Here is a 24,940-nt window from a genome sequence, read left to right as displayed (position 1 = left end):
TAGTTGCCCTGAACACAGCTCTCGCCCACCATGCTTTGGTCCGCTCTTGTCTTTGCGGCGGCGGCCGAGGCCCAGTTCTCCGCCGGCTTGAACCACCTGCGATTCGGATGCTCGCAGATCACAATCGAGCGTCTCGACCCCCTGGTCAACCCTGGAGACCTCCCAACCCCCCACGTCCACCAGGTCGTGGGAGGCAACGCATTCAACGCCTCGATGCCCGGGACTGATATTTCCAACATCGCAACCTGCACCACCTGCGGCCCCGCCGACGATTTCTCCAACTACTGGACCGCCAACTTGTATTTCAAGGCTCGCAACGGTACCTTCATGCGTGTTCCTCAAGTCCCGAACAGGTACGTATGGCATGAATCATCCTTCTGCCCATGCCTTTGAAGTTTCGGGGATGTTCGTGAAGTGTGATCCTAGAGTTATACAATGGACTCTTCATCCGTGCTTAAACAGTGACCCAATATTCACTAATGTCATTTCCATTTAGATTCCTGTTCAATGACAGGTTCACTACACAGACGAGCGGTGGTGTTACCGTGTATTACATTTCTCCCGGAAAAGGCAAAGTTACCGCTTTCAAGCCGGCAAGTTCACAACCCGTAGAATGGTAATGATGTTACTAACTCCAGTCGCTTAGGGCTTCCGCATGCTCGTCGGCGACCCCATGAATCGCTCGAAGAAATTCAAGTCGCAGAGTTGCTTCCGTTGCTACTCCGGCCCCGATTTCGGCGGCGACAACGCCGCTCCTTGCACGGATAACAAGCTTGACTTTGAGACCTTCCCTACTGGGCCTTGCCTTGGCGGCATTCGGTCTAATATCGTCTACCCGACGTAAGTCTTCTTATCCCTGATTTGCCTCCTCTGAATGGAATGCTAATAGCAATTCAGCTGCTGGGATGGCAAGAACCTTGACAGTCCCAATCACAAGGATCACGTCGCCTACCCTACCAGCGGACCTTCGGCCTTCCTGTCCACGGGAGACTGCCCTGCGAGCCACCCTATCAAGATCCCGCAGCTCATGCTCGAGGTATGGAGCTGCGCCACGTCTGCTTGGTAAAACATCTTCATTTTTACTAACGTATAAGAATAGATTGTCTGGGACACTACCGCCTTCAACAACAAGGCCGACTGGCCGGAGGACGGCTCCCAGCCCTTCTATCTCAGCACTGGAGACAATACTGGCTATGGCCAACACGGCGATTACGTCTTCGGTTGGAAGGGCGATGCCCTTCAGAAGGCCATGGACGACAACGGCTGCTTCAGCGCTACATGTGGCAACCTCAGGTCCCAGGACATCAGTGTTGCTAAGCAGTGTACTATCAAGAAGAGCGTGTCTGAGGATGTTGATGGATGTAAGTCGGCTCTCTCTGTGAAGTATATGCCTGATGACAGTCTAACAATACCTTACAGGGTTGACCAAGCTCCCCGGTAACCCTATGCCATAGAGTATGCGTGGGATTTCTATTCTGTGGAAGGGGATGGAGGGATTTACCTAACGACATTTTGAGGCAACACTCTTTTGTATGGGCAGCTCGGGACCCTAGCCATTTATTTAATCCTGGAATGATGCCATCTGTCGGGATTTCCCGAGTTTGGCGACCCTTGAAAGCAAAGGTGTCTTAGGGGTGGCGTTAATCAACTGGCAAGATGCCTCCTTCCCACCAATTTGATAATTAATTATTAAATGCTGGCCCGAATGGGGAATTCGCGCCGTCAATGCACCCCGGCAATTAATGCTGATGATGTAAATGGAGGGAAATCTAGAACGAACATATCCGTAACCCTCCCCTGCCAATATATAAATTGCTGTGTCTTAATATGCATCCTTTCCTATCCATATTGTGTCTATTGCAGACCAACCTCTCCCTGCTGCGGAGACACATATTAGTTGAGCGTCGCAATATCGAAGCGACAATAATTATACGATTATAAAGAGGCGAGTTGGCACTCTCACAGCTGCGCCCCCTTTCTACTCGATCCTTGGTATTTCTTGGCGAAAATACCATTTTCTCTAACCAGGTCGATTACAATCATGATACGCCCTTCCTTCCTCGCCGCAGCGCTGGTCGCAGCCGTATCGCCCACTGCCCTTTGCGCACCCGCCGATCCCCCCCCGGGAGCCGGCACCGCAACACCGACGACCCTGACGGAGGGACAGCTGTGGATCCGGGCCGTCGAGTCGCCCAACTTCCACAAATACCTGCAGACCAAGCCCCCCAACGTCCCCGGCACGGCCATCCTCGACTCGTACACCACGGCGGGCCAGTTCAACATCGTCGGCGGCCAGCTCGTCAACAGCATCGCGAACCCGCCGCTGTACATGTGGGTCGACCAGCCAGCCGACCCGGCGAACCCGCCGCGCACGCTGGCCACGTGGTTCAACACGACCAAGAACCCCTTCGGCACCTTCGAGTTCTCGGGCGACACGGTGACGTGGAGCGACCCCAGCGTCAAGAGGCAGAACCTGGCGGCCTGGCTGGTGTGTGCCAAGCAGCAGCTGTTTGTCAATACGGGTGCATATGCGTATGAGACGCCATCTGGGTGTGCTGACGAGACGGTGAGTTTGGTGTACTCTGGGCTTACGATTTGGGAGCCACGGCCCTGATACGCGGGATAGACTTGGCTAATTCTTTGATTAGATACACTTCTACAATGATAAAATGGCCAATAACTGAATGAGGGCATGCTTAAATAGGTAGACTTGAACTTGGATGTACACTACATACCTTGAATACAGGAGATGGACATAGCGAGAGGATCAGTCATGCCAAGAAGAGACGAGTCATCATCAATGATTGGTGATTTGCATTAATCCATCCTATCTCCCAGTCATAAATTTTGTTACAATAGCAATGCTGCAAGAAATACGCTTGAAATCAACCATGCAAGTCCACCCGTCACTCTGGTGGCCGACCCGGTCACCACCGACGTCGGCGAGGTCGATGGTGAGGCCGTTGATGTGGCCGTGGGCAATAAGGGGCTCGTAGTCGTTGCTGAGTCTAGAGTAGACACAATTTCGGAGCTCGCAGTCGTTGCTGAGCCTGGACTAGACACAACTTCGGAGCTCGAACTCGTAATGCCGGTAAGCGATACAAAAACGGAACTTGTCAGCGTACCGCTTATGCCGGTAGTCAAGCTTGTAGAGGTAGCCACGGCCGTTCCGTCGACATAGTAGATGACCAAAACAGTTCCTACAGGAGGAGTAGAAGTCGGGTCAGGCGCAGCCGTAGTCGTAACCGTAACCGGCGGCGGCGCCTGTGTCGTCGTCTCGATGAGACTTCCCGTAAGGGTGGGAATCGCATACGGAGGGTCGAAGAGGCCGAACCGTCCACAGGCGTTACACGGGTACGCCCACGAACTGACCTGTTTCGGAGCCGCGAGGACGGGGTCACACCGCGAGTCGACCATGGTGGCGATTGCTGAAGGGTCGGCCGTTTGAGCGCAGTCTGTGCCCAGGTCGCTGAGGGTGAGCTGGCGTGTGACCGACCCGTCGAAGATGGTGGAGACTTCGTCTAGGTCTAGAGCAAGTATCCAACTTGTGGTGGAGGGCCCTGCCGGTCCGAGGGAGTTGGTTCCTCTGGCGGTGGGGATGAGCATGTACACCGAGGGCGACGTGCTGTTTTTGTGCCATCGTTAGCTAATACCCCTTATGCTCGGGAGAGAAAGGGCAGGGAAGAACTTACAAGGTGTAAGCCAAAGATGAGTCGACATATGTGGAGGGGTAGGTGTATGGTCTGTCTGTTGGCCAGAAAAATAAGTTGACGGTTCCGGCGGAGCTATGAAGAGATTTTGTTAGCACTATGATCATCGAAATATCCTCGTGATCGAACAGAAACGTACATGCTGCATGTTGTCGGACATGGGTCAACCGTGGTAGAGATGACAGTTTGAGTGGTATATGTCGTGATGGTGGCCGGCACAGTTGCTGTGGTGGTTTGAGTATTTGTGACGGTTGCCGAGTCCGTTTCTGTGGTGGTTGTCGAGTCCGTTTCTGTGGTGGTTGTCGATTCCGTTTCTGTGGTGGTTGTCGAGTCCGTTTCTGTGGTCGTTCGAGTGTTTGTGATGGTCGCTGAGTCCGTTTCTGTGATTGAGACGGTGTAGTGGAGAGTAGTTGTTGTGGATTCGGTGATGCACGTCGAGACGGTACTGGTTTTGGTGCTACTAACTGTAACATTTACATAGTGAGGTACTGTGACATCGACATAGTGAGTTGTCGGTACAATCGTCGATGAGATGATGGTCGTCGTGTCGATAACGGTGACGTTGCTAGTACACCTAGGATCGTGGATGGTTGGTTCGTTGGGGTAGGATGAGTGAGGGCGATGAGCTTTGTAGTGTTGTTAGTTACTTCGCCACGAGAATGCAGAATGCTCAACTCAGGTTGAACCACATACCCTCGCCGAACGACCCCTTGACACCCAGGATTAGCAATCCGAACGGTGTCCATGTGCTCGAAGGCAACAACATGACTGCGGCTCTTGACGAACAACTTGGAGATGAACGATGCGAACAGCAACGAATGTTGGAGCTGATGATGCGCAAACAACTTGGAGGTGAACGAGCGAAAGGCAACGAGTGTTTGAGAGCTGATGAGGCGCAACAAGCGAAAGCACAGCAAAGAACGCAGACCGCTTCCTTTTCTACGTGGATATTGTGGCAAGGACATGGCAATCACTGTCCGATTCCCAATTCTTCGTACCCTTGTCTGAATGCTGTCATATTTCGCATGGAAACCGGGTCGCGCAGCCAGGAAGGGATAAGACATGCATGGCGCAGGACAGGGGTTCCCCAAATGGACGCTTCCCCCGCGCCCCACTCGATTAATTGGATACCCGGGGTGACGGGACAGGGGGTAAAGCTGCCGGGTGACGTCTCTCATTGCAAAGTTGCACTGCAGAAACAAGGTGGTGAATGGAGCTTAAGCTCCGGGAGGTAAACAGCAGCATTGATAGGTCTAGTTCTACGTCATGATTTGCCCTTTTGCAGCTGGGCTCGCGAACAGGATATCGCAGCCGTGCCAGCGAAGATGTCAGAACGGACACTGCACCGATCGCACGCCTTTTGCTTCCCCGCGCAAATCGTTCACTAATGTCTGTTGTACCTTCTGTACACGTTCTTATCCAAGATGCACCGCGTCGCGATAATATGGGCATTTGCGGTTCTCATCGCCAACTCTTTGTCGGATGACACTACGCCCAAGGCTGTCGTGATTCCTGCAAGTGAATACTTGTAACTCTACCTGGTTTCCTTGATTGGCTGTTTGTCATGTGCTGTGCTGACGTAGCGTACCGATAATTAGTGAAGGCAACGATGGACCATGGAGCACCTTCGACATTCGAGTTGGCACATCTGAACAAGACATCAGAGTGCTCGTCTCAACCGCCTCCCCAGAGTCATTGGTTGTCTTATCAGAGTACGGCTGCTCGACGTCTGTATTTGCTACAGTGCCCCCCGATTGCGCAGTCTCAAGGGGTAACTTATTCAACCTTAATGAGTCTTCGAGCTGGCATGATGTGGGCACTTACGGGATTAACCAAAATGGAGTCGGTCTCGAAGCGAATCTTGGATATGACCAGAGAGCGCAGTTCGGTTTAGATCATATGGCAATAGGTCTTACAGGACCTAGTCTTGACAACCAGACTATCGCTGGCATCGGGACACCAGAGCCTTTCTATCTGTATGTCAATCTCGCCTCACTCTTGACTCTCTGTGGATTGGTTCTGATTCGGGGATGTTCAAAGTGGGATATTTGGACTCAATAGTCAACCAGTGAACTTCAGCTCGTTGGGCAATTACTCATCGCCCTCATTTCTCACAACACTCAAAGAGGAGAATAAAATCCCGAGCTTGAGCTGGAGTTACACAGCCGGTGCTAAATATCGTAAGTGCACTAATAGAAGTTCGCAATCATCAGTCACTGCTAATTTTGTGTTTGATTAAAATAGGTCTGAAGCAAGTGTACGGCCAATTGATCTTCTCCGGGTATGACACCTCGCGATTTACGGAGAACGCGGTGTCTTTCACCATGGCAGACGACGTCACCCGAGACCTAGTCGTTGCTCTTCAGTCTATACGCTATAGCGGATCGAGTTCCGCTACTCTACTTTCCAACTCCATCGACATCTTCATTGACTCGACCGACCCAAATATCTGGCTTCCGGGGGATGTGTGTGACGCCTTTGAGAAGGCTTTCGGGCTGACACTCGACAGCAAGACTGGCTTATATTTGGTGAACGAGACCCATCACAACACGCTACTCGACTCGAATGCGGAGGTGTCCTTCAGGCTATCTGACGTGAAGTCGGGAGGAGATACAGTGACAATAGTTCTCCCTTACGCGGCGTTCGACCTCACGGCAGAGTATCCTTTGGTCGATAATAGCAGTTCCTATTTCCCCCTAAAACGCGCCAGCAACTCAACGCAATACACACTTGGGCGGACATTTTTTCAAGAAGCGTGTGTAACCTCTGAAGCAAGGATAGATCCATTCCTACGGACTGGTACTAACTTGACTCCTTACAGCTATCTCTCTGCCGACTACGAGCGCAAAGTGTTCAACGTGTCGGCGTGTGTATGGAATCAGGGCGCCAAGGAGAACATCGTCACCATCACATCCACGGACTCCGATTCAGCCACAGGTCGAGGTTCGTCTTCCTCAGGACACTCACACCTGAGTGGCGGAGCCATAGCCGGCATCGTGGTTGCTTGCGTGATAGTCGGCATCCTCCTTGCCGTAGCCATCGCATACGTGATTCTCCGCAAACGAAGGAAGTGGATGAAGGCAGGTTTCGCAGTCGCAGCACCCAAACCAGAGCCAGATGAATTCATCCTCGACGGCCCGGTCTTCAATTCCTCGCCTCATTCGATGGCATTCAACTCCACGCCCATGTCCGCAGCGGACATCTCCGCGCCCAGGTCGACAGCGGAGTGCTCAAGATCGGCAGCAGACTCTCCAGCGAGGCCGGACACAATCGACGAGAATGTCGCCGGTTCGTCTACACCCGAGTTGGACGGCCGTGATACGCTCATCAGACCGAACACGGAGCTCGAAGGGACGGAGATACAGCCGGTCGCCAAGAATCCGCTCGTCTACGAACTACCAGGCAGCGAAGTTGTGGGTGGCAGGGGTAGAGAGGCAGAGCCGGACCGGGCACCTTCCACAGTGGGTTCTTTGCCCTCCTGTGATGAAAGAGAAGGGCGGAGCGATTCCCCACCTTCACCATTTGTCTCTACGCTTGGCACCTTCCGGGAACAGGATGAGAGGGCGGATTCCGATCTTGTGTCCCCTACTACACCCACCCATCATGGAGCGCGACTGTTTTAAGCTGTGGCTTAGCGACATTATTGTTATGTTAATGATATATTACGACAGTGTAAGGGAAGCAACTGCGGACTAAATTTATTCAAGAATGCCAGTAGCAGCAAAACTCTGCTGGAGACGAGAGCATAATATAGAGTTGGTGTGACCTCTCATTCGAGAGGCATGAGATCGGCGAGGGATCGATGAAAAGATTTGGCGGAATGGTAGGGGTAGCAGGATTAAATGGGAAGATGACGACAAGAAATCAAGTTGCAGGCGCCCCGGGGCCCAGAGGGCTAAAATAGGGGGTGATGGTTTGGCGCGCCGGGGAGGTTTGCGAGATTCGGGGCGGCCCGAGAGAAAGGTACTGCTGTCGCCCGCGGAACTGATCCGGCTTTTGCGCGGACACTAGCGTTGACGTCTCAAACTAACCGAGTCGAATGGGAACTTAGAAATGTCGCACACACTAGGGTAGCGCAGCAGGGATCATCATCCCTCTAACCCTGGCTGCAACCTAGCTGCACGTTACCACAGTGGCCACGATGTTCTTCCAGCCAATAAATACATTGTGTTGGTTGTTTCAATCCCACCTGCATAGGGGCAGCGCACCCCAATCACAGATTTAACCGAGGTGCGATGCCCGTCGGGAACCTTAAATAAGCTGGCTGCCACCGTCGTTGCGTTCGATCAGGCTTGAACGTAAAATTGCCTTTGCCAATCGGTCACGTTTGCGTCCTTCACTCGCACCCTCACAAGCCCCGCTTCTTTCCAGCGAACCCGTGTCGACACCATGAATCCCAACCGCCAGCGAGATATCATCACCTTCCAGAAGGAACTCTCTTGGGATGGGACGAACCCCGCACACATCACCGTAATCAGGGACTTCCTCTTGAACTTCCGTGGCACAATCGCAGACGATATCTGGTTCGATGCCGAAACTGGGAAAGCAAAACCCTTTGCGACAGATGACGGCTGGACAGATACCGAGTCGGAGCGGAGTCAAATTAGATCGGCCTTTGAGCTCTGTGAAGAGTCGAGATATTGGGCCAAGGCACTGAGTTCATCTGATGCCAGCGCCAGACATGATCCTTGGTGTCGCTATTATTCAGAAAATTTCATCGCAGAATTAGACCAGATAACTGGGGCAAGACAGGGTTTAGCAAGGTATGCTCTCCAATGACCCTTTCTCTTTTTCACATTGTTGCCCTCGACTGACTTGGACAAGCCTGCCTGCCTCTCGGGACAAGTGTCATGCGTTGTGAGTTTCCAATCCCCTTGACAGCAGACAACAGCATCTTTGACACGACTGTCAGTCTGGAGCATTCAGCATCTGCTCTTTTTGAACTCGACGGCAGATCCTGTAGCGGGAACAAAATGCCTGTCGTTTGCAGGACTTCCTCCACTCTCTGGCTGCCAGTCGAGGCACTCCCGGCCTTTCAGGGCATCCCACCCTCACAATCGGGTTCATGGAAACATCTCCTTCTGTCAAACCTTTTCGAAACATTTTCAGAAGCCACGGCAGAGCATTTGGCTATACTTGGCTTTGAATGTGACGGCATCGAGCCTGGATTTGAGTTGGCGGCGGCCGAACAGCGAAACAAGACTGAAACTATCAGCCTCCCCTTCTTCGTTGCCGACTTCGACGAGTACACACATGAACCCTGCCGATGCTCTACGGCCGACATTTGTCACCTCTCTCGCCTCCGTGCAGGTACCGTGTGCGCTGCGGCTCTGAATGTCTTCCACCGTCTCGCAGAGATTGCGTTTGTGGAAGACCAGGAACATCTACGCATCCTTACCCCAGTGCCGCCTATGGTGACAATGACTTTCTGCGCGCAACATGTACGCATATGGATAGCGCATCGGAAGAAATACGGGAGCCCCTGCGTTCGTACCATGCTGCTCCGTTGGAGAAATCTGACCTTGTGCTAACAAAACCATTACGTGCAGAAGATAGACTGTATCTGGAAGGGAGATATGACGCGACTCCGCGACCTTGTCGAGCTGAAGGCCATCTTCGGCAATATTTCAACTTGGGCGACATCTGAGTTTCGCAACGGAATCTCAGACTACGTCTCACGATGGAAGGATCGATTTCCATTGGCTTTGTCGGACGAGGACGAGGACGAGGACGAAGAAATCAAATTCCTTATCACGAAGGTGGGCAATCTCAAGATTTCACGGACCAATAGCCTCCGCTTTAGCAACCAGCCTTCTGTTGCCGAAACGGCGGCGCACGAAGGACATCAGCCGCAAACGGGAGATGCTTCCAATAAGACAAACGATCCCGACATCATGATAATAGTCGAGTCAACGGAAGGTCCACCGGAGCCCGACAGCCTGCCGACACCGGCATCCCCATCATCGACGCGGAAAGAGACAACGACATTCCCCCCCAGCCGTCTCGACACACCTCGGCCATCTCGACCGAGAGGTAACAGCACTGGCACGAATATCTCGAGAGACTCCAATCCTTCTTCCTCCTTCCAGCTATCGTCCGAGGCGCGTGGCAACACCGGAATGTCGACCCATGGAGATACGCTGCAGGTCAGAAAATTAAGGAGCCAGCGCCCGCGCTCGTTCGATGCCAGTGAATTCGAAGGTGCCAAGTTTGCGTTCGACGTCTCTCCTACGAGATCCGAGAGCCACGGACGTCTGGGTGCGCGTAGAAACCATGTGCGAATCTTCAGTGGGCATGACCTTGATGCCGAGGAATTCACGTTTATAGCCCGGGCCTCTGATGCACTTGTCCCAGAAAGCACTTGAGTTCTTTTCGCGAGTGGGTTGACAAAGCTTGGTTTGGTTGGAAGAAATAGGTTACTTAGAAATTAGGGCCTACGAAGGAAGACTACTGGGACATGGTTGTGGTGTCAAGGACGAGCCGATGCCTGCTTATGAGAAAGATCTTAGATAACCCTGAACATGTTCTGCTTCACCCCCCGCTTCAATCCTTCAGCCCGGCCATTCTCATATTCCACGCCCGCAGCACCGCCCTCACCAGACATTCCCTCCAGCTTCAAGCGCACTTCCTCATCCAACTCCGCCAAAGTCTTTTTCTTCGGTTGTGACGGTTCCCGTTTTTCTTCCTTCGGAGGATCCGCCTTGCTCGTCTCGGACCCTTTCGTGCTTGTCTGGGACACTTCCGGGATGTTTTGGGCGGAGGAATAGGGTTTATTGGCCGAGGGCGCGAAGGCAAGGGATCCGCCTGCTGCGGTGCGAGCAGTGCGAGGATTGCGAGAGACACCAATGAGACAGGACGGAGTTGACCCGATGATACGTTTCATTGCGACGAGTTTGTTTGGCGCTTTGAGTTCCGAAATGTAGGTCGTGGGGAGAAAATCCGCCCCGATTTTGGGTGCTGTGAGCTTGGTGATGACGCTGGAATTACGTAACATAGGTGATTTTTGCTTATTCATTTTGCCAATTCAGGAGAAGCAAGCGCTAATTTGTATCTGTACTAGCGAAGTCGAAGAAGCTGCATAGGGGGTTAGTCAGGGCTTTTTGCTTGCACAGTATTACCCCCAGACTGGAGACAACCCAGTTTCACGAAAACCGAACAACATATGGGCAAGGGTCTTCATCCCAGGTGCTAAAATCATCCGCGCGGACGTTGGTTCCCGTCTTCAACGCATTCCACATGCTGTTTGAGAATCGTTAGCCAATGGTTCAGTCTTTCCCAATCTTGGCAGGCAGACGACGTACCTGGTACCATCACCAAGCATAAGGCCGACGTGGTGCACCCCTGATGGGTCATTGCTGCAGTCGCATTCGCCGCCAAAGAAGACGGCATCGCCAGCGCGGCGCTCAGCGTACGGCACCTTCCTGTGTGTGTGGCGGGATCAACAGTCAGCAGATATAGCCTATGGAAGGACAACGCACGGAGACTTACTTATACTTCAACGCGGTTTCGGAGGCGCAGTACATAGAGTAAGTGACGCGCAACCCTTCATCGAACAGATTCCGCCCCGTCACCTGGCACACAGCCCAGCTCACGAGACCAGAGCAGTCATAACCTGCCGTAGGACTGCCAGTTGGGCCGGAGCAGGATCCGCCGCCCCAGACATCTAAAAGCGGGCGAGGAAATCTCGTCAGTCACCGACTTCCTGTCCGACTGTAATCAAGGGGGTAGGTCTCTAATCCAAACGAGGCAACTTACATGGCGTCCCTTCCGCCTCTTGCGCCTTGGCGAGGATCTTCTGCCCTAAATTATCATCGGCGGCGTACGTGGATGCTCCAGAACTGTTTTCGGTTGAGCGAGAGACTTGGTGAAGAGGATTGGCGGCGGCCAAGTTCGCGACAGCGAGAGATATTGTGGGCAAGGTAGTGAGATGCATGCTAGATGAGTGTGGTGATTTATGTGACTAATAAATGTCGAATTGTAAGGAGGTTGAGAGGGTAAGAGTTGAATCAGAAGAGGATATCGCCTTTTAAACCCGGTGTCTCACTTCGGAGTCATGATTGGAAAGAGTTGGACAGGACAATGTCGATGAGACCGCTGTCCGTGCTGCTGGTTGATCAGTGGTATAATTAGAATGCCATCAAGGATAGCGAGACGTTTCATCGCAGCTCTCGAATAACTACTGAAAGGTCAAGATCCAGGTTTGTCGACTGGCTATTTTTAATCCGCGATCTACATGTAGACGATCTTCTCTGCTGATCTGCCCGCTCTGATCGACAAGCGGGGTGGAATGGTGCCACTGAGTTGGGGCTGTGCTTCATATTTGCATAATTTTGATTCTGCCTGCCTCTCTTGCTGAAGATCAGCAGTAGAAATCGACCCGAGCTTACCCATTTGTTCTGGAACCCTTCTATTAAGAGAGAAGCCTCTTATCTGACCCCTGTTGATATTATCATAATTTTGCCTCAGCAACTGGAGGAAGAAATGAGATTACAGTGGTATTAGATTATCTGATGCATGTTTTGCTCGGAGATACAGCATTCCTTGTCCACGGTGATAGGTCGATGGTGATTTCCTAGGCCTATCTCAAGATTTGATCCGAAGCGTGACAAAGTGTCTAGAGTTGTCGAGGCGTTTGCAACCGCCAACTGACGAGGGATCCGTCACTCGTCAACCGATGCACCGAGACCTACGGGACCAGACCACGATCGGTGGCCTCGTCCATCCATTTGCAGACCATGTTAATGGTTGAGCGCTCGCCTAGAATTTGCAATAGCTCCTACCACACGAACATGTTCCCATCCTTGTCGTCGATGTAGCCAACTGGTTAATTAGCCGTCAGGCTGTCACGCGAGAGCTCATAACAGGTTGATCCTGTGATTACGCGCCTAGACCGCCTTTGGCAGAACCATGTGGATACACTTACCACTTGTTGTCAGCTCATCATCTCCAACCTCTCTCTACCTGGTGCGCAATAGCCGCTCCAGCATTCCCAACTCCGATCCCGGTCAAGCAGCAGAAATGGACCCGACAGCCTCAGAGGATCCCGGCCGCATGCTGGCCAGGTTCATGTCCAGGTTGACACACGATTCGGATGACGAATGCATCACTTCAATCCGCTGCAACGGCAGAGCTTTTCACATCCATATGTCACCATCCTACTTCCGCGATTCGCCCACTACAGAGGCTCGATATCGCAAATTCCTCGAAGCCGTTCGAGACGAGTGCGAGGAGGACCCTGAAGAGGTTGAAAGTGTGTTTTACGAGTGGCTCATCGAAGTCTTTCAGCCCATCTTCTCTCGGCTTGCCCCAGAGGCCCTGCCGTCGTTCGACCCCGCCAAGATTCGTGCAGGAGAGGCCAAACCTCTGCTGTCTGAATATCTCTTTCCTGAGACCTTCGGGTGCAAGCTAGAGGCGGTCAACGACACACTGGTCCCTTTACATACAGACGATTCGGGCGGCTTGATGCCACCGGGTGCCTGGGTAGACGAAGATCTACTCGACGATCTCGACACGTGGGCGAAGTCATTTGACCCATCCGCTATCGAGGTGTTCTTTGAGGACGCCGACCATGCCCTCTATCGGATGCCTACTCGTGTTCTGGTCAACTTGGACGGGTCTAACCGGAAGACTGCATGCTTCTTCAAGGAGTTTGGGTGTGGCGAAGGGCGTCTTATGGAAAAGGAGCTCGAGAAGTATTTGGAGATGCACAAATCGAAGTTGGCCCAAGACACGCGCGTCATCCGTCTCGAAGGCATCGTGAAGGGGGGGAATGGCTCTGTCATGGGCTTGTTGCTGACGTATGTCGATCACAGCGGACATGGTTTGCTGGCGTATAGCTTGAATGATGACACCCCGCTTCACGTGAAGGAGCGGTGGGCAAGGCAGGTCCGAGAAACGGTCGGGGAGCTGCATGAGGCGGGTATCATCTGGGGAGATGCCAAGGCGGGCAATGTCATGATCGACAGAAACGAAAACGCGTGGATTGTTGACTTTGGCGGCGGCTATACTCTAGGTTGGGTGGACGAAGACAAAGCCGGCACGGTAGAGGGCGATATCCAGGGAGTAGAGAGGATTGTCGAGTATATATTCAATGAGGATTGGGCACGGAATGGAAGGTGACATGGCTCACACCCGAGCTTGCGAGAGGGCTTTGCGGAGGACTGGGTTACACTTGAAGAATACCCAAACCATGATGCGTGCACTGTATTTGCCAAGGGTCTTGTTTGTCCAGTTGGCTTAACATTTGCTTTTATTTCCAAGTGACAGCTGACCTTGGCGTTCGTCAACTCAAACCTAGGCGTGGGCGAAAAGGTTGCACAGTTGCCAACAAAAGCAGCCAGCCAAGCCAGCCAAGCCAGCCAAGCCAAAAGAAATGACTTACCACAGCGTCCCCGGAGTCAGAGGCATGATACATGGACCACGTCGTCCCCGAGATCAACAGCACAGGCACCGAGATGACACCAGCACCGCCCTCGCCCTCGCCGCAGAGCAGACTCATGCGGGCGAACCACGCAGCAACCCATATCCCCACCTGCGCCTTGGCCTCGTCCTCATCGACGGAGCCGAGCTTGGTCTCGATCGCGACAGGCGCGGGACAGACTTGTAGCTTCCCGTACGCCGTGGCGTTGATGGACTTGTGGTCGAGCGGCAGGGAGCGGACGAGAGATTCGAGGGCGGAGCGGAGGGGCGACGAGTCCCTTGCCGGCTCGAGGAGGAGGGCGAAGTCGACCATTTTGGATGAGACGGGGAGGTTGGTTGACGGATCGGTGGGGAGGTAGGGCTCGAGGATGGATGCCGTTGTGCTGTGATGGGGGAGAAGGAAAGTCAGCTTCTCCGTAGCACGCACAAGATGGGCAGTCCCGGCGCAGGAAGAGGAGGGATGGGGACGGACACGACTTACATCATCTCATGGCTCACGTCTTTCCGTCCTCGGAGCGCCAGCTTCAATATGGGGAGGTGGACGAGCGTGTTCCATGCGGCTTCGGCGCGACACCATTCAAGGCATTCCTTTGCGTCGGCCAAGATCTCGCGCACGCGGCTGAGCTCGTCCCAGAGTCGGTCTCTGTCGTCGGTATCGGTTGTCGGTGCCGCGAAGAATGCGTCGGGGATAGGCATATTGGAGGCAGCGAGGATCTCGTTCTGCGGAAAGAAGCAACATGTCAGTATGTCTGGCGCCTAGATGTAATCAGGTTGACAGGTCGAGTCTCAGCTTGAAAAGGCAAAAATGTGCATCAGGCTGAGTTGTTTATCAGGTAGCTAGTTCTCTTGGAGCCACGAAGTATTGACATCCAAATCGTGGCAGGCTGTGTGGAAAAGATGGGCGATGAAGCAGCCAACCACGAGGCACGTCTTGGGGTTGTGGCTGGCTCGAGTGTGCCTTAGCAGCGCCCCTTGGGCAGCAACAAAAAAAAAAACAAAAAAACACGAGTCTGCAGCTGGGTCCACTGGGAGTCTCATTTCTTCTCCCACAGCACACAAAGCTTAGGTACTCACTCATCTGGGTTGATGGACAACAAGGGCTTCGCAGGTCCAGATACCATCTCAAGATGAATGCCAAAATTCCTGCTACCGGCCTGACTGTAATACTGGACCCGAGTGAGCCTGATCTCGAGTACGTTTGCCCACCCCAGCAACCATAGAAGCAACTAATAATTGGTACAACACTGACAAATGTATAGCATCGTCTTTGTCCACGGCTTCAATGGCCATCCCGAGCGAACGTGGACACACAAAAGTGGCGCGGATGATGGCGAGAGTGAACCTCCAACCAATGCTCAAGGGCGTGGACTCCGTCCCCGTTCAACCTCGCGCAGGGCTATATACTGGCCGCGAGACTTGCTTCGAACCAGCATCCCTGAGGCTAGAGTTTTGACATACGGCTATGACGCCAACATACGACACATTGCTGGTAAGCGTCTTAACCAGAACTCGGTATATGATATCGCCAGCAACTTCCTAGTCGAGCTCGAGGCACAGCGTCGCCTGGCCCCCACGAGACGCCTCATCTTCATTGCGCATAGCCTGGGAGGCATCGTTGTGAAGGAGATGCTCCGGAGGTCGAGTGGGCAACACGACAAGCAAGCACATCTCGGAAGCATTTGCGATGCGACCGTCGGTGTCGTATTCTTCGGCACTCCTCACCAGGGGGCAGATCCACGACGTCTGTTGCAGAAAGTCGCGGAGGCAGCGACCAGGGCGCTCGGTTTCACTGTCAATCAGCAAGTGGTTGAAGCCCTCCTCCCGTCATCGGAGCGCCTCCGAGAGCTGCGAGATGAATTTGGCCCGATGGCCCGGCATCATGGCTGGGTCATCCATTCGTTCCAGGAGTCTCTCGGGATACGAGTCCTGGAGGGGCGGAAGGCGGTTGAGGACACCTCGTCCTATATCAATCTTCCGGAGGTGGAGACGTCTCAACATATTGGACGAGACCATATGGATATGTGTCGCTTCACCGGTCTACTGGATCCCGAGTTCAAGAAGGTCGAGGCGGCGTTACGCAGAATGGTTACCCAGTCCCCCGGGTCCCAGAGGCCTCACAATGACCCTTCGAAGTCGGTGACAGAATATGAGAAGGAAAGAATCATGAACGCCCTGACGTTCGACCGAGCCGACTTCAGAAGGACGGCCATCAAGTCCGCCCATACGAAGACATGCAGATGGATTCTTACAGAGCCCGTCTATGTCCAATGGCTTGATCTCAGCAAGCTCAATCAGCACTACGGTTTGCTCTGGATCAAGGGAAAGCCAGGGACTGGAAAGTCGACGGTGATGAAGTTCGCGTTTTCCCACACACAGAAGACGATGAAGGACAGAATCGTGATATCCTTTTTCTTCAACGCTCGTGGCGACTATCTTGAGAGATCAACCGAGGGCATGTATCGTTCTCTGCTCACACAGCTTTTGCAGCATATTCCTGACGGAAAGGAGGACATGATAAATGCTCTGGGTCAAATGTCCACGATGAGCAGCAGCCAAAAGGAGTGGAGTGTCAAGGCCCTCGAAGATGTCTTCCAGCAAATCATATTGGCCCTGGACCAGGCATCGGTTGTCTGTTTTATCGACGCTCTCGATGAATGCGACGAGAGGGAGATGCGCGAAACGGTGTCCTTTTTTGAGAACCTGAGCGACTCTGTCGTCGAGTCCCATATCAATTTCGAGGTCTGTCTGACGAGCAGGCATTATCCCCATATTTCGATTGGACGTGGGTACGAGCTTGTGTTGGAGAGTCACAAGGGGCATGTCCAAGACATAACGACGTATATCGATGGCAAACTCAAGATTGGGGCCAGCGAGCGTGCCCAGAATATACGCTTAGACCTTCAGAAAAAGGCCGCTGGGGTCTTCATGTGGGTGGTCTTAGTTGTGGATATCCTCAACAAGGAGTACGACAGTGGCCGCATCCACGGATTACAGGCAAGGCTAGCTGAACTTCCAGACGATCTTCACGGCCTGTTTCGGGATATCATGACTCGAGACGACCGCAATCCCCAGGGCCTCCTTCACTTCATACAGTGGATCCTGTTCTCCTCAAGACCTCTTACACCCGAAGAGTTGTACTTTGCCCTTCTTCTTGAGGCATCAGAGGAGTTCGGCGAGGTGGCCTCAGATGAAATCACCTCGGAAGTTCAACACAGGTTCATCCTTGACCACTCTAAAGGTCTAGCTGAGATTGTACAGTCCAAGGGGTCCAACCCTACGGTTCAGTTCATCCACGAGGCTGTCAGGGATTTCTTCCTGCATGAAGACGGATTGGCAGATTTCTGGCCTGATTTTGGGAGCAACTTACTGGGTCCAAGCCACGACTATCTCAGGCAAAGCTGTGCTGCCTACATAAGCTATGCAATCCCGGCGGTCGTTGACCCCAACTTGATCGTTGTTCGGGATTCAGCGCACATCAATGAGCTTTGCTCCAGAGTTACCACCGCGTCTCCCTTCCTCCGGTACGCGGTGCAGAATGTCCTCTATCATGGAGACAAGGCCCAGGAAGCTGGCATCGATCAACGGACCTTTCTGGAGGGTTTCCCCAGAGCGAACTGGATCTGGCTCTCAAACCTGTTCGAGGAGCATGAATTCAGCCGGCATACGACAAAGGCTAGCCTCCTATACATCTTAGCGGCGACAAATATGGACAACCTCATTGCAGTTTGGCCAGACAACCTGTCATATCTCGCCCGAGAACCACAGCGCTATGGCGTTCCCTTCGTCGCCGCGATGGCCACCGAAAGCCGCCGGTCCATTCGAAGATTTCTCGAACTAGAGGTCCAAAGCCAACCAGGGTTAACTACCCTCGTCAAGCTCTACAACCTGTACCGCTCACGAGGACACAACCACCCAATATGCGGCCCCAACATACGTTTTCCCCAACCCCCTGCTCGCCTCAGCTTCTTTGAACACTTCCCTCGACGCGATGGTCTCCTGCTTGCCTTCCTCGTTGCCACTAACAGAATGGAATGCAGTGACAGCGACGAATCACTCAAAATCATCATCAGGGCAGACTGGGATCGGCCAGCCGAGTACAGCGAAGCCATGATTCTTGCTGGAGTACTCGAACGGGGACGTGCGAGTCAAGGAGTGATTGGAAAAGCGCTGATTCGTTCCTTGGAACTTGGTTGTCATGACTTTACCAGGCGACTTCTCGACCCGAATAACAAGAGTCCGTTCTGGGGGGACTCAAGCAACAGCCCTCGGCGACTCGGTGCTTCAAACGTTGGCCACGGCATCTCTGAGGCGGAAATGGGCGGGGCTTTATCTGGGTTATCATCCCCGCCACATCGCGGGCCCGAATTGCAGAAACTCGCTTCCGATTTATTGAGACATGTCGACTTGAACGTGACAGATTGGGCTGACAACCCCTTGCTCTCTGTGGCTGCCAAAGTTGGTAACGAGCCTGTTGTGAGGCTGCTTCTTGCCACCGGGCAGGTCGATGTGAACAAGGGCAATGATCACGGGCAATCCCCTTTGACCATAGCCGCTGGTAACGGCCATGTTGGAATCGTTAGCATGCTGCTTGGCATGGGGAAAGCTATACACACGGGGGTTGATCTTTCCGGCAGGAGTCCGCTCCATGCTGCTGTCCATGCCGGTCATCACCTTGTCGTTGAGCGGCTGCTCTCCACAAAGAAAGTCGATCCAAATATCATGGATTCTAAAGCGCGAACTCCCCTCTTTTGTGCTGTAAGGGATGGGCGAGAAAGCATGGTTCGTGCGCTTTTGGCTTGCAAAGACACAGATCCAGACATGAGCTCTAAAGGGGAGACTCCCTTGCTCGCTGCTTACAGGCTACGGCGAACCGAAGTCGTCAAGCTGCTTCTTGATACTGGAAAAGTCAACGTCAACACTCAAACTCGGACTGGCCATACCCTGTTGATGATGGCTGTCGAGCGGAAAGACTACGGTATTGCCCAGCTCCTATTAGCGACTGGCAAGGCTGACATCACCATTGTGAGTCCTTCCTCTGGTGACACGGCACTGTCGCTGGCACAGCGGGTCAAGGACTCGAAGATGGTGGACATGTTACTTGAAAATAGCGTTGATGCCAAGGACTCGAAGATGGAGGACATGGTCCCTGACAATAGTGTTGATGCCAAGGACTTAAAGATGGTGGACATGTTACGTGAGAATAGTGTTGATGCCAGGGACTCGAAGAGGGTGGACAAGGGACCTGAGAATAGGGTTGATGACAGGGACTCGAAGAGGGTGGACAGGTTACCTGAGAGTAGGGTGGACAGGTTACCTGAGAGTAGGGTGGACAGGTTACCTGAGAGTAGGGTGGACAGGTTACCTGAGAGTAGGGTGGACAGGTTACCTGAGAATAAGGTTGATGCGGCGCCCATTCGCCCATTGTCGCCGTTGAAGGATGAAGACAAATGCTGTTGTATTATAATTTAGTTGATAGCATTCTTATTCTTAGTTGAATCCAACAACTATGTATCCCCTTTTGCCTTGATAAGTAGTTGCTCCAATCATCTGAAGAGCGACTAACTCTACAACCTCAAACCCAACAGGCTTAGATGGAACAGCCAAGCAAATTAATCAATGTATAAAATAATATCTAATTGAAAGAGGGCGAGAGGCAGGCCTAGCCAGCAATAGATCCAATCACATATGCCTCCGCGCAGTGCTATCCAGCTCAGCCGCCGCCGGACTAACAGGAAACTCATGGACCATACCACCACCCGGTCTTAGCGGCCTACCGTACGCGTCCACCTGGTTGGAATACGACGCATCCATCTCTTGCACCTGCGGCGACGTAACCCCTTTCCCGACCCGGTGAGGAGCGTGGGCATCGCCCTTGGCGCCGCGTCTGCGCCTCAGGAGGAACCACGCCATGCCCGCGATGAGGGCAAGGCCGACGACGCCGCCCACGACGCCGCCGGCGATGGCGCCGGCGTTTACCGAGTGTGAGTGGTTCTCCGGCGTCCCGGTCGCGGAGCTGTTGGAAGGCTTCGAGGACGCCGTGCCGCCGGTCGCTGTGGCCACGCGCAGTTGCAGCAGGGAGGATAGCGTGGCGTCTGCGAATCCGGCGGAGGGTACCGTGGATGTGGCGCCGCCGGTTGCGCTGAAAGGTTCATATCAGCTCATCTGGCAAGTGACAAGAACTTGGCCGTGTCCCGCATGACTTACTCTCCACCGATCTTGTCGTAGATGATCGGGGGCACCTCGTAGCTGGCATTCGTGTCTAGCTCGGTCTGCCATTCGTACTTTGAGAGATCCAAGACCCGCACGGGCTCAAAGACGTTGCTGCACGCGCCGTTGGTGAGCGAATACGCACCGGCGCGGATCCCACCGCCGAGGACGATCATCCGCGCGCCCTTGTATGTCTGGCAGCTGCCGGTGAGGCTGTCCCGCCCGATGGTGGAGTTCACCTGCTGCTCCTTGTTGCTCTCGTTTGATAGGTCGGTGGCGTCGATCCAGGTGAAGGATGGTATGCTGAGTACGTGGACGTCCTCGTAAGAACGCCCGTAATTCAGGCTCCATCCGCCGTATGTGGTGATGTGAAACGCTCCGCCATCCGGTGAGGCAGTTACGGCCGTGCAGAAGGAGCCTTTATGCAAGGGGGCACTACCAGAGGCCTCCTGAACCCACCAGGTGTGAGAGGCGATGTCGTAAACGTAGACTGTTAGCCAGTCCGAGTCGTATGGCCACCCCCAGTCGGGATCTATGCCTGCGGTAACCTGTTCGGATCAGATTAAAGATCGTCAATTATTAGAATTGGGGATGTTTGTCCGTGGCGGGAACGTACGTTTGACCCTCCAAAGCTGATGAGCATGCCCTCTTTCCCTGCTGGGATGTAGACCATGGCTCCGGACTCCAGGTTCGGCACCTTTACGCCGTGTGACCCATTTCCTAACGTCTCATTTGTCCACGAGAGGTTGTCCGGATCAGACGCGTCAAGGCGGAGCATGCCTCCCATGTAAGGGGTGGTGCCACCATAAATAAAATGGAGGCCTGACCCGGGAGCACTGACATATTGAGAAGATGTCCGGTTGCCAAAGTTGAAGGCACCGCCGGCGGCTTTCACGTCTTTCCACTTACCAGCTGTGACATTGTAGGCCGACAACGTGCTGGTTGGTGTTTCGAAGCCGCCACCAAAGACATAGATTGTGTCGTTGGAATGCCACAGCGCTCCAGTTGCATCGCCACTGCTTGTGCGCAAAGCGCTGTTGTAGGCAACCGTGATGTCGGAATCAATCGTGTCATTGCTGAGAAGGCCCTGCGGAATGGACCTCTCAACAGGAAACTGGCTGCTAAGACTGAGCGAGTAAAGCGATGCAGCTACTCTACGGTTAGGGTTAAGAGCCTAGGCTTCAGGGGTCAGGCAAGACTTGCTAGGTGTGATGTCTTGGCCATCGAAAGATACAATACTGTAATTACCGCTGATGAAATACAGTCTGTCGTCCACTAAGGTGGCTAGGTAGTTACATGGTGGTGAGAAACAACTCGAGCCCGTGTCCGGTTGCGAAGGGGGAGGGGGAAGGCGTACTCTTTGCCCCAATAACATAGCAAATGTCACCCTGCGTGGATAATGCTATCCGGCACAGAGCCAACACTATTAGTGCAAAGAATATCCGCGTCGCCATGGCGGGCGCGGCGATTTTGGCAAGACCCAGCAGAAGGATGATAATCCAAGGGAGTAAATGAGGGAGGAGCTTGGCGTCATTTCTGGGGGGACACTTTTTTCGCTGGGACTGCTCTTTTCGCGTCTGACAGCGCGTGTAACCCAGCTGCAGATGCATGCAGATCTTTCCCCTTTGGAAGCGCTTTTAATTACGACTGGGCTTTCCCGATGCGTAGAGTAAGCACTAATTTGCACCTTCCGCTGGGATATTTAATTGTCGGCGCAACCCCTTTTTTCTTGAGAATCTCTCGGGGGCCTGCTCTCTTTACTCCGGGGGCTATGCACAACAGGTGTCATAACCTTCTGACAGGTGGCAAAGATTTGCAACGGCCTGTTATTACTGGCAGCGCGTCACCTATTGGCATCGCCATCGCCATTGTATTACTGTTGCTGCTGCTGTTGCTGTTGCTATCGCTTTTACTATTTGCTATCGCTGTTGTTATTGTTATTGCCATTGCTATTGCTATCGCTATCAACGTTATCATTGGTGTTTCTATTGCTATTGCTATTGCTGTTGTTGAGAATAGGAATAGGAATAGGGACGCGATAGCGACAGCGACAGCGACGGCGACTATTGGCGATGGTAGTTCAGTGACAGCTGTGTGACACTTGCAAATCATCTGCCAAAATATTTCCAGCCTGTTGTCACCTGTCGCACGATCCAACAGCCCCCCAGAGATTTTAGCGCAGGCTCCCCAAGAGATTCTCTTTTTCCTCCTTCCACCACCACGTGACAACAATCCTGATATTCCGTGCTTGTTTCTGCCAGCTGGCAGCATCTGCCAGTCCTTCGGGGAACTTATGTGCCCCACACTTTCCAGATTTGTCCAATCAGCGATCTCCTCTCCGAGAGCATCAAAGTAGGTTTTCATCCTCACGTTTCCCAACCGGTGTCGATCAACAAACAACCTTGAGTAAGCCAATAAACGCAATTCTCTCTGAGAGTTGGCCAGGCCTTTTTTTTTTTTTTTTTTTTTGGCAGTGTCACCAGCTAATCAACAGCGCTCCCCAGCACCGCCGTATCAATCTGGGGTGTGGTTTCAGGTGGTGATATTAGTCACAAGGAATTACTTTGGCGTAGTTCCTTCTCGAGCCATATTCCGAGAGTGCCAGTCGACATCCTTTGCGTAATGATGCATTCCGTTTTAATGCCACTAGTCTCTAACGATACCCAGCCACATGGCCATTCTCATGCCCAAAAAAGTTTTCTTCCATCTTGAAGAACGAGGATTTTCGAAAGGCAAAAAGCAGTGGAGAGGAGGCTATTTATATTCTTTCCAACTACCACCATGCTTTAGACGTCAGATAGCAAGCGGAAAAGATGGCTGCACTCTGCTAGGTATCCCTCTTGGTAGCTCTTCACACCTAGCAGATTTGCCTCATACTCCCCTGTTTTGCACACGCATTGCTTTTTATTACCACCATGGTTTTCCCAGCCCCACCTATTACCACCATTGTGTGCCCAGTCCCAGCTATATTCAGTCCCATAGTATATCATCCTATGTACTATCAGTTCATGTAGAAAGCTCCTGTAGCTGGCAGGGCATGCATCAGGCTCTGCGTGCAGATAGACACGTCGAAGTGAGAATGCAGGATAGGTACCCGAACCCCAGGCCTGGTCGACTGCAACCTTAATGGAAACATCATCCGCCATTTCCTCTAGTATGGGCTGCCAGTCGGGGCCCTTCTCGTCCGTCTGTGTCACTGGAAACAAGCGACCTTTATATTGCCTAACACCAGCGTAACGATCTACACCGCATTCTTGCCGATTTTGGCCCTCTGCTAGTACGGCCATGACGTCGCCCAAAAGGAGGCAGCCTGTCATGGATTCGAGGACATAGGACCTATTTGGATTATTAGCTGCGGATATTCCAATGTACGCCAGGAGCTTACATTGTCTCGTCCCCGGAATAGTTGCCGTAACATTCAACCTGTATTCGCTGGCTGGGGGGCTGTGTGGCTAGCATAGTAGTCCATGATCCCGGTCTGTCGTAGATGCGCTTCTCCAAATCGAAATCCCCTTGCTCTTGCGCGGGCGGCGGAAGCCATGGGCGAATGCCCACTGAGACTCCCAATGAGTTAAACACAGGATTCAGTTTCCATGTATCCCGACCGGCTTGTTGCTCGCGAGCGTCCCCGCCGTGCGGTCGATACCAGCAAGCCTGCTGGAGCGCCGGAGAATCTTGAACGACGTCTCTCCAGTTGCGACAAACCAGCTGCGCTCGGACTATTTCATTGATATGATCCAGCTGCAGGATTATGCGCTCAAGGAGCTCATAAGTACCAAAGACACTCTCAACATACAATTGCATTTCTAGGACGTTGACGTTAGTTGACGTGGTTTATGATTAAATTACGGTGACGACAGGCTTTTCCCACCTCAAATGAGGGGATGGATGACAGCAAAGGGGTGCGCTAACCTGTTGTGGATCGCGGCTGCGCAACGGCCGCTTCCCCCTCGCGGACTAGGTACTACAGGGTTATCCTTGGCCCTTGATATGCTAGGCTGCTGCCCGCAGGCGCGGGCTCAAATGCCAAAAATAAGCACAAGGGTGTGTATGCATGCATGCTGCGGTTGAGGCTGTGTAGGTATAGTGCTAGTGGTTCGCTCATGGGACAGGGATCACATGCACGGCGGCGTCACCGAGGACGGCGAATGCATCCTCTACACTAGGCATGGGCAGAAATCCAACAGCAGTCGGCAAGACGAAGTCGTCGAGGTCTTCTCCTCTGCGCAGCATGATCTGACTCAAGGCGGTAAGCTTCTCCTTGGGCGATGGAATCAACCACCTGAATACCCGCCTCCTGCGGCCACTGCGACTGCTCGGACCGGTTTACATGGCTGTTGATGCGTCCAGGTTCGCTGACACCGACCAATCGATCCGCCTCACTCAGTCAATGCTGCTTGCCTCGTCCGACGGCAAATTATGCGTGCGAATAAACCGCATCGGGCAGAGGGTACACTGAAATGTTCCGGGATGCTTCTTGGCGGGTCCTAGGTTCGGATTCGGCACGTCAAGAAAGTCTTTGCCGTCGCTGGAAACGCCGTGACTTTCGAGCATGTGGGTGTCCAGGTCCTTTTTTGAGACACAGTCACCGTGGGACAGCCATC

The 24,940-nt window shown here is 53.1% G+C and overlaps 13 protein-coding genes across 13 annotated transcripts; 6 read left to right on the top strand and 7 right to left on the bottom strand.

Moving 5' to 3' along the window:
- Positions 1–30: 30 nt before the first annotated feature.
- QBC33DRAFT_580794 (uncharacterized protein) lies at positions 31–1,454 on the top strand (the record flags this gene model as incomplete). The annotated part of the gene is made up of 6 exons (XM_060431221.1): positions 31–353; positions 497–593; positions 647–840; positions 898–1,036; positions 1,100–1,361; positions 1,420–1,454. 6 exons carry the CDS (start codon positions 31–33, stop codon positions 1,452–1,454), a joined length of 1,050 nt encoding a protein of 349 aa, XP_060280071.1.
- A 523-nt stretch (positions 1,455–1,977) lies between these two features.
- Positions 1,978–2,620, top strand: QBC33DRAFT_548756 (uncharacterized protein). The gene has a single exon (XM_060428890.1). It carries the CDS (start codon positions 2,042–2,044, stop codon positions 2,612–2,614), a length of 573 nt encoding a protein of 190 aa, XP_060280070.1. The 5' UTR covers positions 1,978–2,041; the 3' UTR covers positions 2,615–2,620.
- A 58-nt stretch (positions 2,621–2,678) lies between these two features.
- Positions 2,679–4,688, bottom strand: QBC33DRAFT_548754 (uncharacterized protein). Its single transcript, XM_060428889.1, has 4 exons — positions 4,404–4,688; positions 3,850–4,336; positions 3,693–3,785; positions 2,679–3,625 (listed from the first exon to the last, which is right to left on the bottom strand). The coding sequence occupies exons 1-4, from the start codon at positions 4,474–4,476 to the stop codon at positions 2,851–2,853; spliced, it is 1,428 nt and encodes a 475-aa protein (XP_060280069.1). The 5' UTR covers positions 4,477–4,688; the 3' UTR covers positions 2,679–2,850.
- A 446-nt stretch (positions 4,689–5,134) lies between these two features.
- QBC33DRAFT_580791 (aspartic peptidase domain-containing protein) lies at positions 5,135–7,333 on the top strand (the record flags this gene model as incomplete). Its single annotated transcript, XM_060431220.1, has 5 exons — positions 5,135–5,238; positions 5,309–5,686; positions 5,751–5,890; positions 5,955–6,465; positions 6,532–7,333. 5 exons carry the CDS (start codon positions 5,135–5,137, stop codon positions 7,331–7,333), a joined length of 1,935 nt encoding a protein of 644 aa, XP_060280068.1.
- Positions 7,334–8,338: 1,005 nt separating this feature from the next.
- Positions 8,339–10,145, top strand: QBC33DRAFT_212635 (uncharacterized protein). Its single transcript, XM_060422681.1, has 3 exons — positions 8,339–8,473; positions 8,535–9,196; positions 9,260–10,145. Exons 2-3 carry the CDS (start codon positions 8,561–8,563, stop codon positions 10,073–10,075), a joined length of 1,452 nt encoding a protein of 483 aa, XP_060280067.1. The 5' UTR covers positions 8,339–8,473; positions 8,535–8,560; the 3' UTR covers positions 10,076–10,145.
- QBC33DRAFT_548750 (uncharacterized protein) lies at positions 10,113–10,629 on the bottom strand. Its single transcript, XM_060428888.1, has one exon. It carries the CDS (start codon positions 10,591–10,593, stop codon positions 10,216–10,218), a length of 378 nt encoding a protein of 125 aa, XP_060280066.1. The 5' UTR covers positions 10,594–10,629; the 3' UTR covers positions 10,113–10,215.
- On the bottom strand, positions 10,630–11,863 carry QBC33DRAFT_548749 (uncharacterized protein). Its single transcript, XM_060428887.1, has 4 exons — positions 11,466–11,863; positions 11,199–11,373; positions 11,012–11,131; positions 10,630–10,949 (listed from the first exon to the last, which is right to left on the bottom strand). Exons 1-4 carry the CDS (start codon positions 11,641–11,643, stop codon positions 10,853–10,855), a joined length of 570 nt encoding a protein of 189 aa, XP_060280065.1. The 5' UTR covers positions 11,644–11,863; the 3' UTR covers positions 10,630–10,852.
- Positions 11,864–12,680: 817 nt separating this feature from the next.
- On the top strand, positions 12,681–13,829 carry QBC33DRAFT_498646 (uncharacterized protein; the record flags this gene model as incomplete). Its single annotated transcript, XM_060425628.1, has 1 exon — positions 12,681–13,829. The coding sequence occupies exon 1, from the start codon at positions 12,729–12,731 to the stop codon at positions 13,827–13,829; it is 1,101 nt and encodes a 366-aa protein (XP_060280064.1). The 5' UTR covers positions 12,681–12,728.
- A 168-nt stretch (positions 13,830–13,997) lies between these two features.
- Positions 13,998–14,981, bottom strand: QBC33DRAFT_596589 (uncharacterized protein; the record flags this gene model as incomplete). The annotated part of the gene is made up of 3 exons (XM_060431887.1): positions 14,611–14,981; positions 14,092–14,512; positions 13,998–14,003 (listed from the first exon to the last, which is right to left on the bottom strand). Exons 1-3 carry the CDS (start codon positions 14,823–14,825, stop codon positions 13,998–14,000), a joined length of 642 nt encoding a protein of 213 aa, XP_060280063.1. The 5' UTR covers positions 14,826–14,981.
- Positions 14,982–15,240: 259 nt separating this feature from the next.
- On the top strand, positions 15,241–19,624 carry QBC33DRAFT_596574 (uncharacterized protein; the record flags this gene model as incomplete). The annotated part of the gene is made up of 5 exons (XM_060431886.1): positions 15,241–15,321; positions 15,389–18,684; positions 18,940–19,151; positions 19,194–19,323; positions 19,599–19,624. Exons 1-5 carry the CDS (start codon positions 15,257–15,259, stop codon positions 19,622–19,624), a joined length of 3,729 nt encoding a protein of 1,242 aa, XP_060280062.1. The 5' UTR covers positions 15,241–15,256.
- Positions 19,625–19,651: 27 nt separating this feature from the next.
- Positions 19,652–21,853, bottom strand: QBC33DRAFT_548743 (kelch repeat-containing protein). Its single transcript, XM_060428886.1, has 5 exons — positions 21,694–21,853; positions 21,540–21,620; positions 20,953–21,485; positions 20,334–20,884; positions 19,652–20,268 (listed from the first exon to the last, which is right to left on the bottom strand). The coding sequence occupies exons 1-5, from the start codon at positions 21,788–21,790 to the stop codon at positions 19,809–19,811; spliced, it is 1,722 nt and encodes a 573-aa protein (XP_060280061.1). The 5' UTR covers positions 21,791–21,853; the 3' UTR covers positions 19,652–19,808.
- A 1,147-nt stretch (positions 21,854–23,000) lies between these two features.
- On the bottom strand, positions 23,001–24,429 carry QBC33DRAFT_548739 (uncharacterized protein). Its single transcript, XM_060428885.1, has 3 exons — positions 24,249–24,429; positions 23,722–24,142; positions 23,001–23,672 (listed from the first exon to the last, which is right to left on the bottom strand). Exons 2-3 carry the CDS (start codon positions 24,138–24,140, stop codon positions 23,123–23,125), a joined length of 969 nt encoding a protein of 322 aa, XP_060280060.1. The 5' UTR covers positions 24,141–24,142; positions 24,249–24,429; the 3' UTR covers positions 23,001–23,122.
- A 136-nt stretch (positions 24,430–24,565) lies between these two features.
- Positions 24,566–24,937, bottom strand: QBC33DRAFT_548737 (uncharacterized protein). The gene has a single exon (XM_060428884.1). It carries the CDS (start codon positions 24,888–24,890, stop codon positions 24,720–24,722), a length of 171 nt encoding a protein of 56 aa, XP_060280059.1. The 5' UTR covers positions 24,891–24,937; the 3' UTR covers positions 24,566–24,719.
- Positions 24,938–24,940: the final 3 nt, after the last annotated feature.

This window comes from Phialemonium atrogriseum, assembly GCF_030411735.1.
Source record: "Phialemonium atrogriseum strain 8032-3 unplaced genomic scaffold QBC33scaffold_28, whole genome shotgun sequence".
Classification (NCBI taxonomy): Eukaryota; Fungi; Ascomycota; class Sordariomycetes; order Cephalothecales; family Cephalothecaceae; genus Phialemonium; species Phialemonium atrogriseum.
The sequence above is the reverse complement of the archived record's forward strand: the minus strand, read 5'-3'. Positions and strand labels throughout refer to the sequence as shown.

Excerpts from the sequence above, each read along its gene's own strand:
- QBC33DRAFT_548743 (XM_060428886.1), bottom strand. The coding sequence starts at position 21,790 with ATGGCGACGCGGATATTCTTTGCACTAATAGTGTTGGCTCTGTGCCGG. Across the intron at positions 21,621-21,693 it reads CTATGTTATTGGGGCAAAGA|CCACCTTAGTGGACGACAGA; the intron begins GTACGCCTTCCC and ends GTAACTACCTAG. Across the intron at positions 20,269-20,333 it reads TACGACAAGATCGGTGGAGA|CGCAACCGGCGGCGCCACAT; the intron begins GTAAGTCATGCG and ends TGAACCTTTCAG.
- QBC33DRAFT_548754 (XM_060428889.1), bottom strand. The coding sequence starts at position 4,476 with ATGTTGTTGCCTTCGAGCACATGGACACCGTTCGGATTGCTAATCCTG. Across the intron at positions 4,337-4,403 it reads CAAGGGGTCGTTCGGCGAGG|CTCATCGCCCTCACTCATCC; the intron begins GTATGTGGTTCA and ends AACACTACAAAG. Across the intron at positions 3,786-3,849 it reads TGTCCGACAACATGCAGCAT|CTCCGCCGGAACCGTCAACT; the intron begins GTACGTTTCTGT and ends ATCTCTTCATAG.
- QBC33DRAFT_548750 (XM_060428888.1), bottom strand. The coding sequence starts at position 10,593 with ATGAAACGTATCATCGGGTCAACTCCGTCCTGTCTCATTGGTGTCTCT.
- QBC33DRAFT_548739 (XM_060428885.1), bottom strand. The coding sequence starts at position 24,140 with ATGCAATTGTATGTTGAGAGTGTCTTTGGTACTTATGAGCTCCTTGAG. Across the intron at positions 23,673-23,721 it reads TATTCCGGGGACGAGACAAT|GTCCTATGTCCTCGAATCCA; the intron begins GTAAGCTCCTGG and ends TAATCCAAATAG.
- QBC33DRAFT_548749 (XM_060428887.1), bottom strand. The coding sequence starts at position 11,643 with ATGCATCTCACTACCTTGCCCACAATATCTCTCGCTGTCGCGAACTTG. Across the intron at positions 11,132-11,198 it reads GAAACCGCGTTGAAGTATAA|GAAGGTGCCGTACGCTGAGC; the intron begins GTAAGTCTCCGT and ends CCACACACACAG. Across the intron at positions 10,950-11,011 it reads ATGCTTGGTGATGGTACCAG|CATGTGGAATGCGTTGAAGA; the intron begins GTACGTCGTCTG and ends ATTCTCAAACAG.
- QBC33DRAFT_548756 (XM_060428890.1), top strand. The coding sequence starts at position 2,042 with ATGATACGCCCTTCCTTCCTCGCCGCAGCGCTGGTCGCAGCCGTATCG.
- QBC33DRAFT_212635 (XM_060422681.1), top strand. The coding sequence starts at position 8,561 with ATGCGTTGTGAGTTTCCAATCCCCTTGACAGCAGACAACAGCATCTTT. Across the intron at positions 9,197-9,259 it reads AGAAATACGGGAGCCCCTGC|AAGATAGACTGTATCTGGAA; the intron begins GTTCGTACCATG and ends CATTACGTGCAG.
- QBC33DRAFT_548737 (XM_060428884.1), bottom strand. The coding sequence starts at position 24,890 with ATGCTCGAAAGTCACGGCGTTTCCAGCGACGGCAAAGACTTTCTTGAC.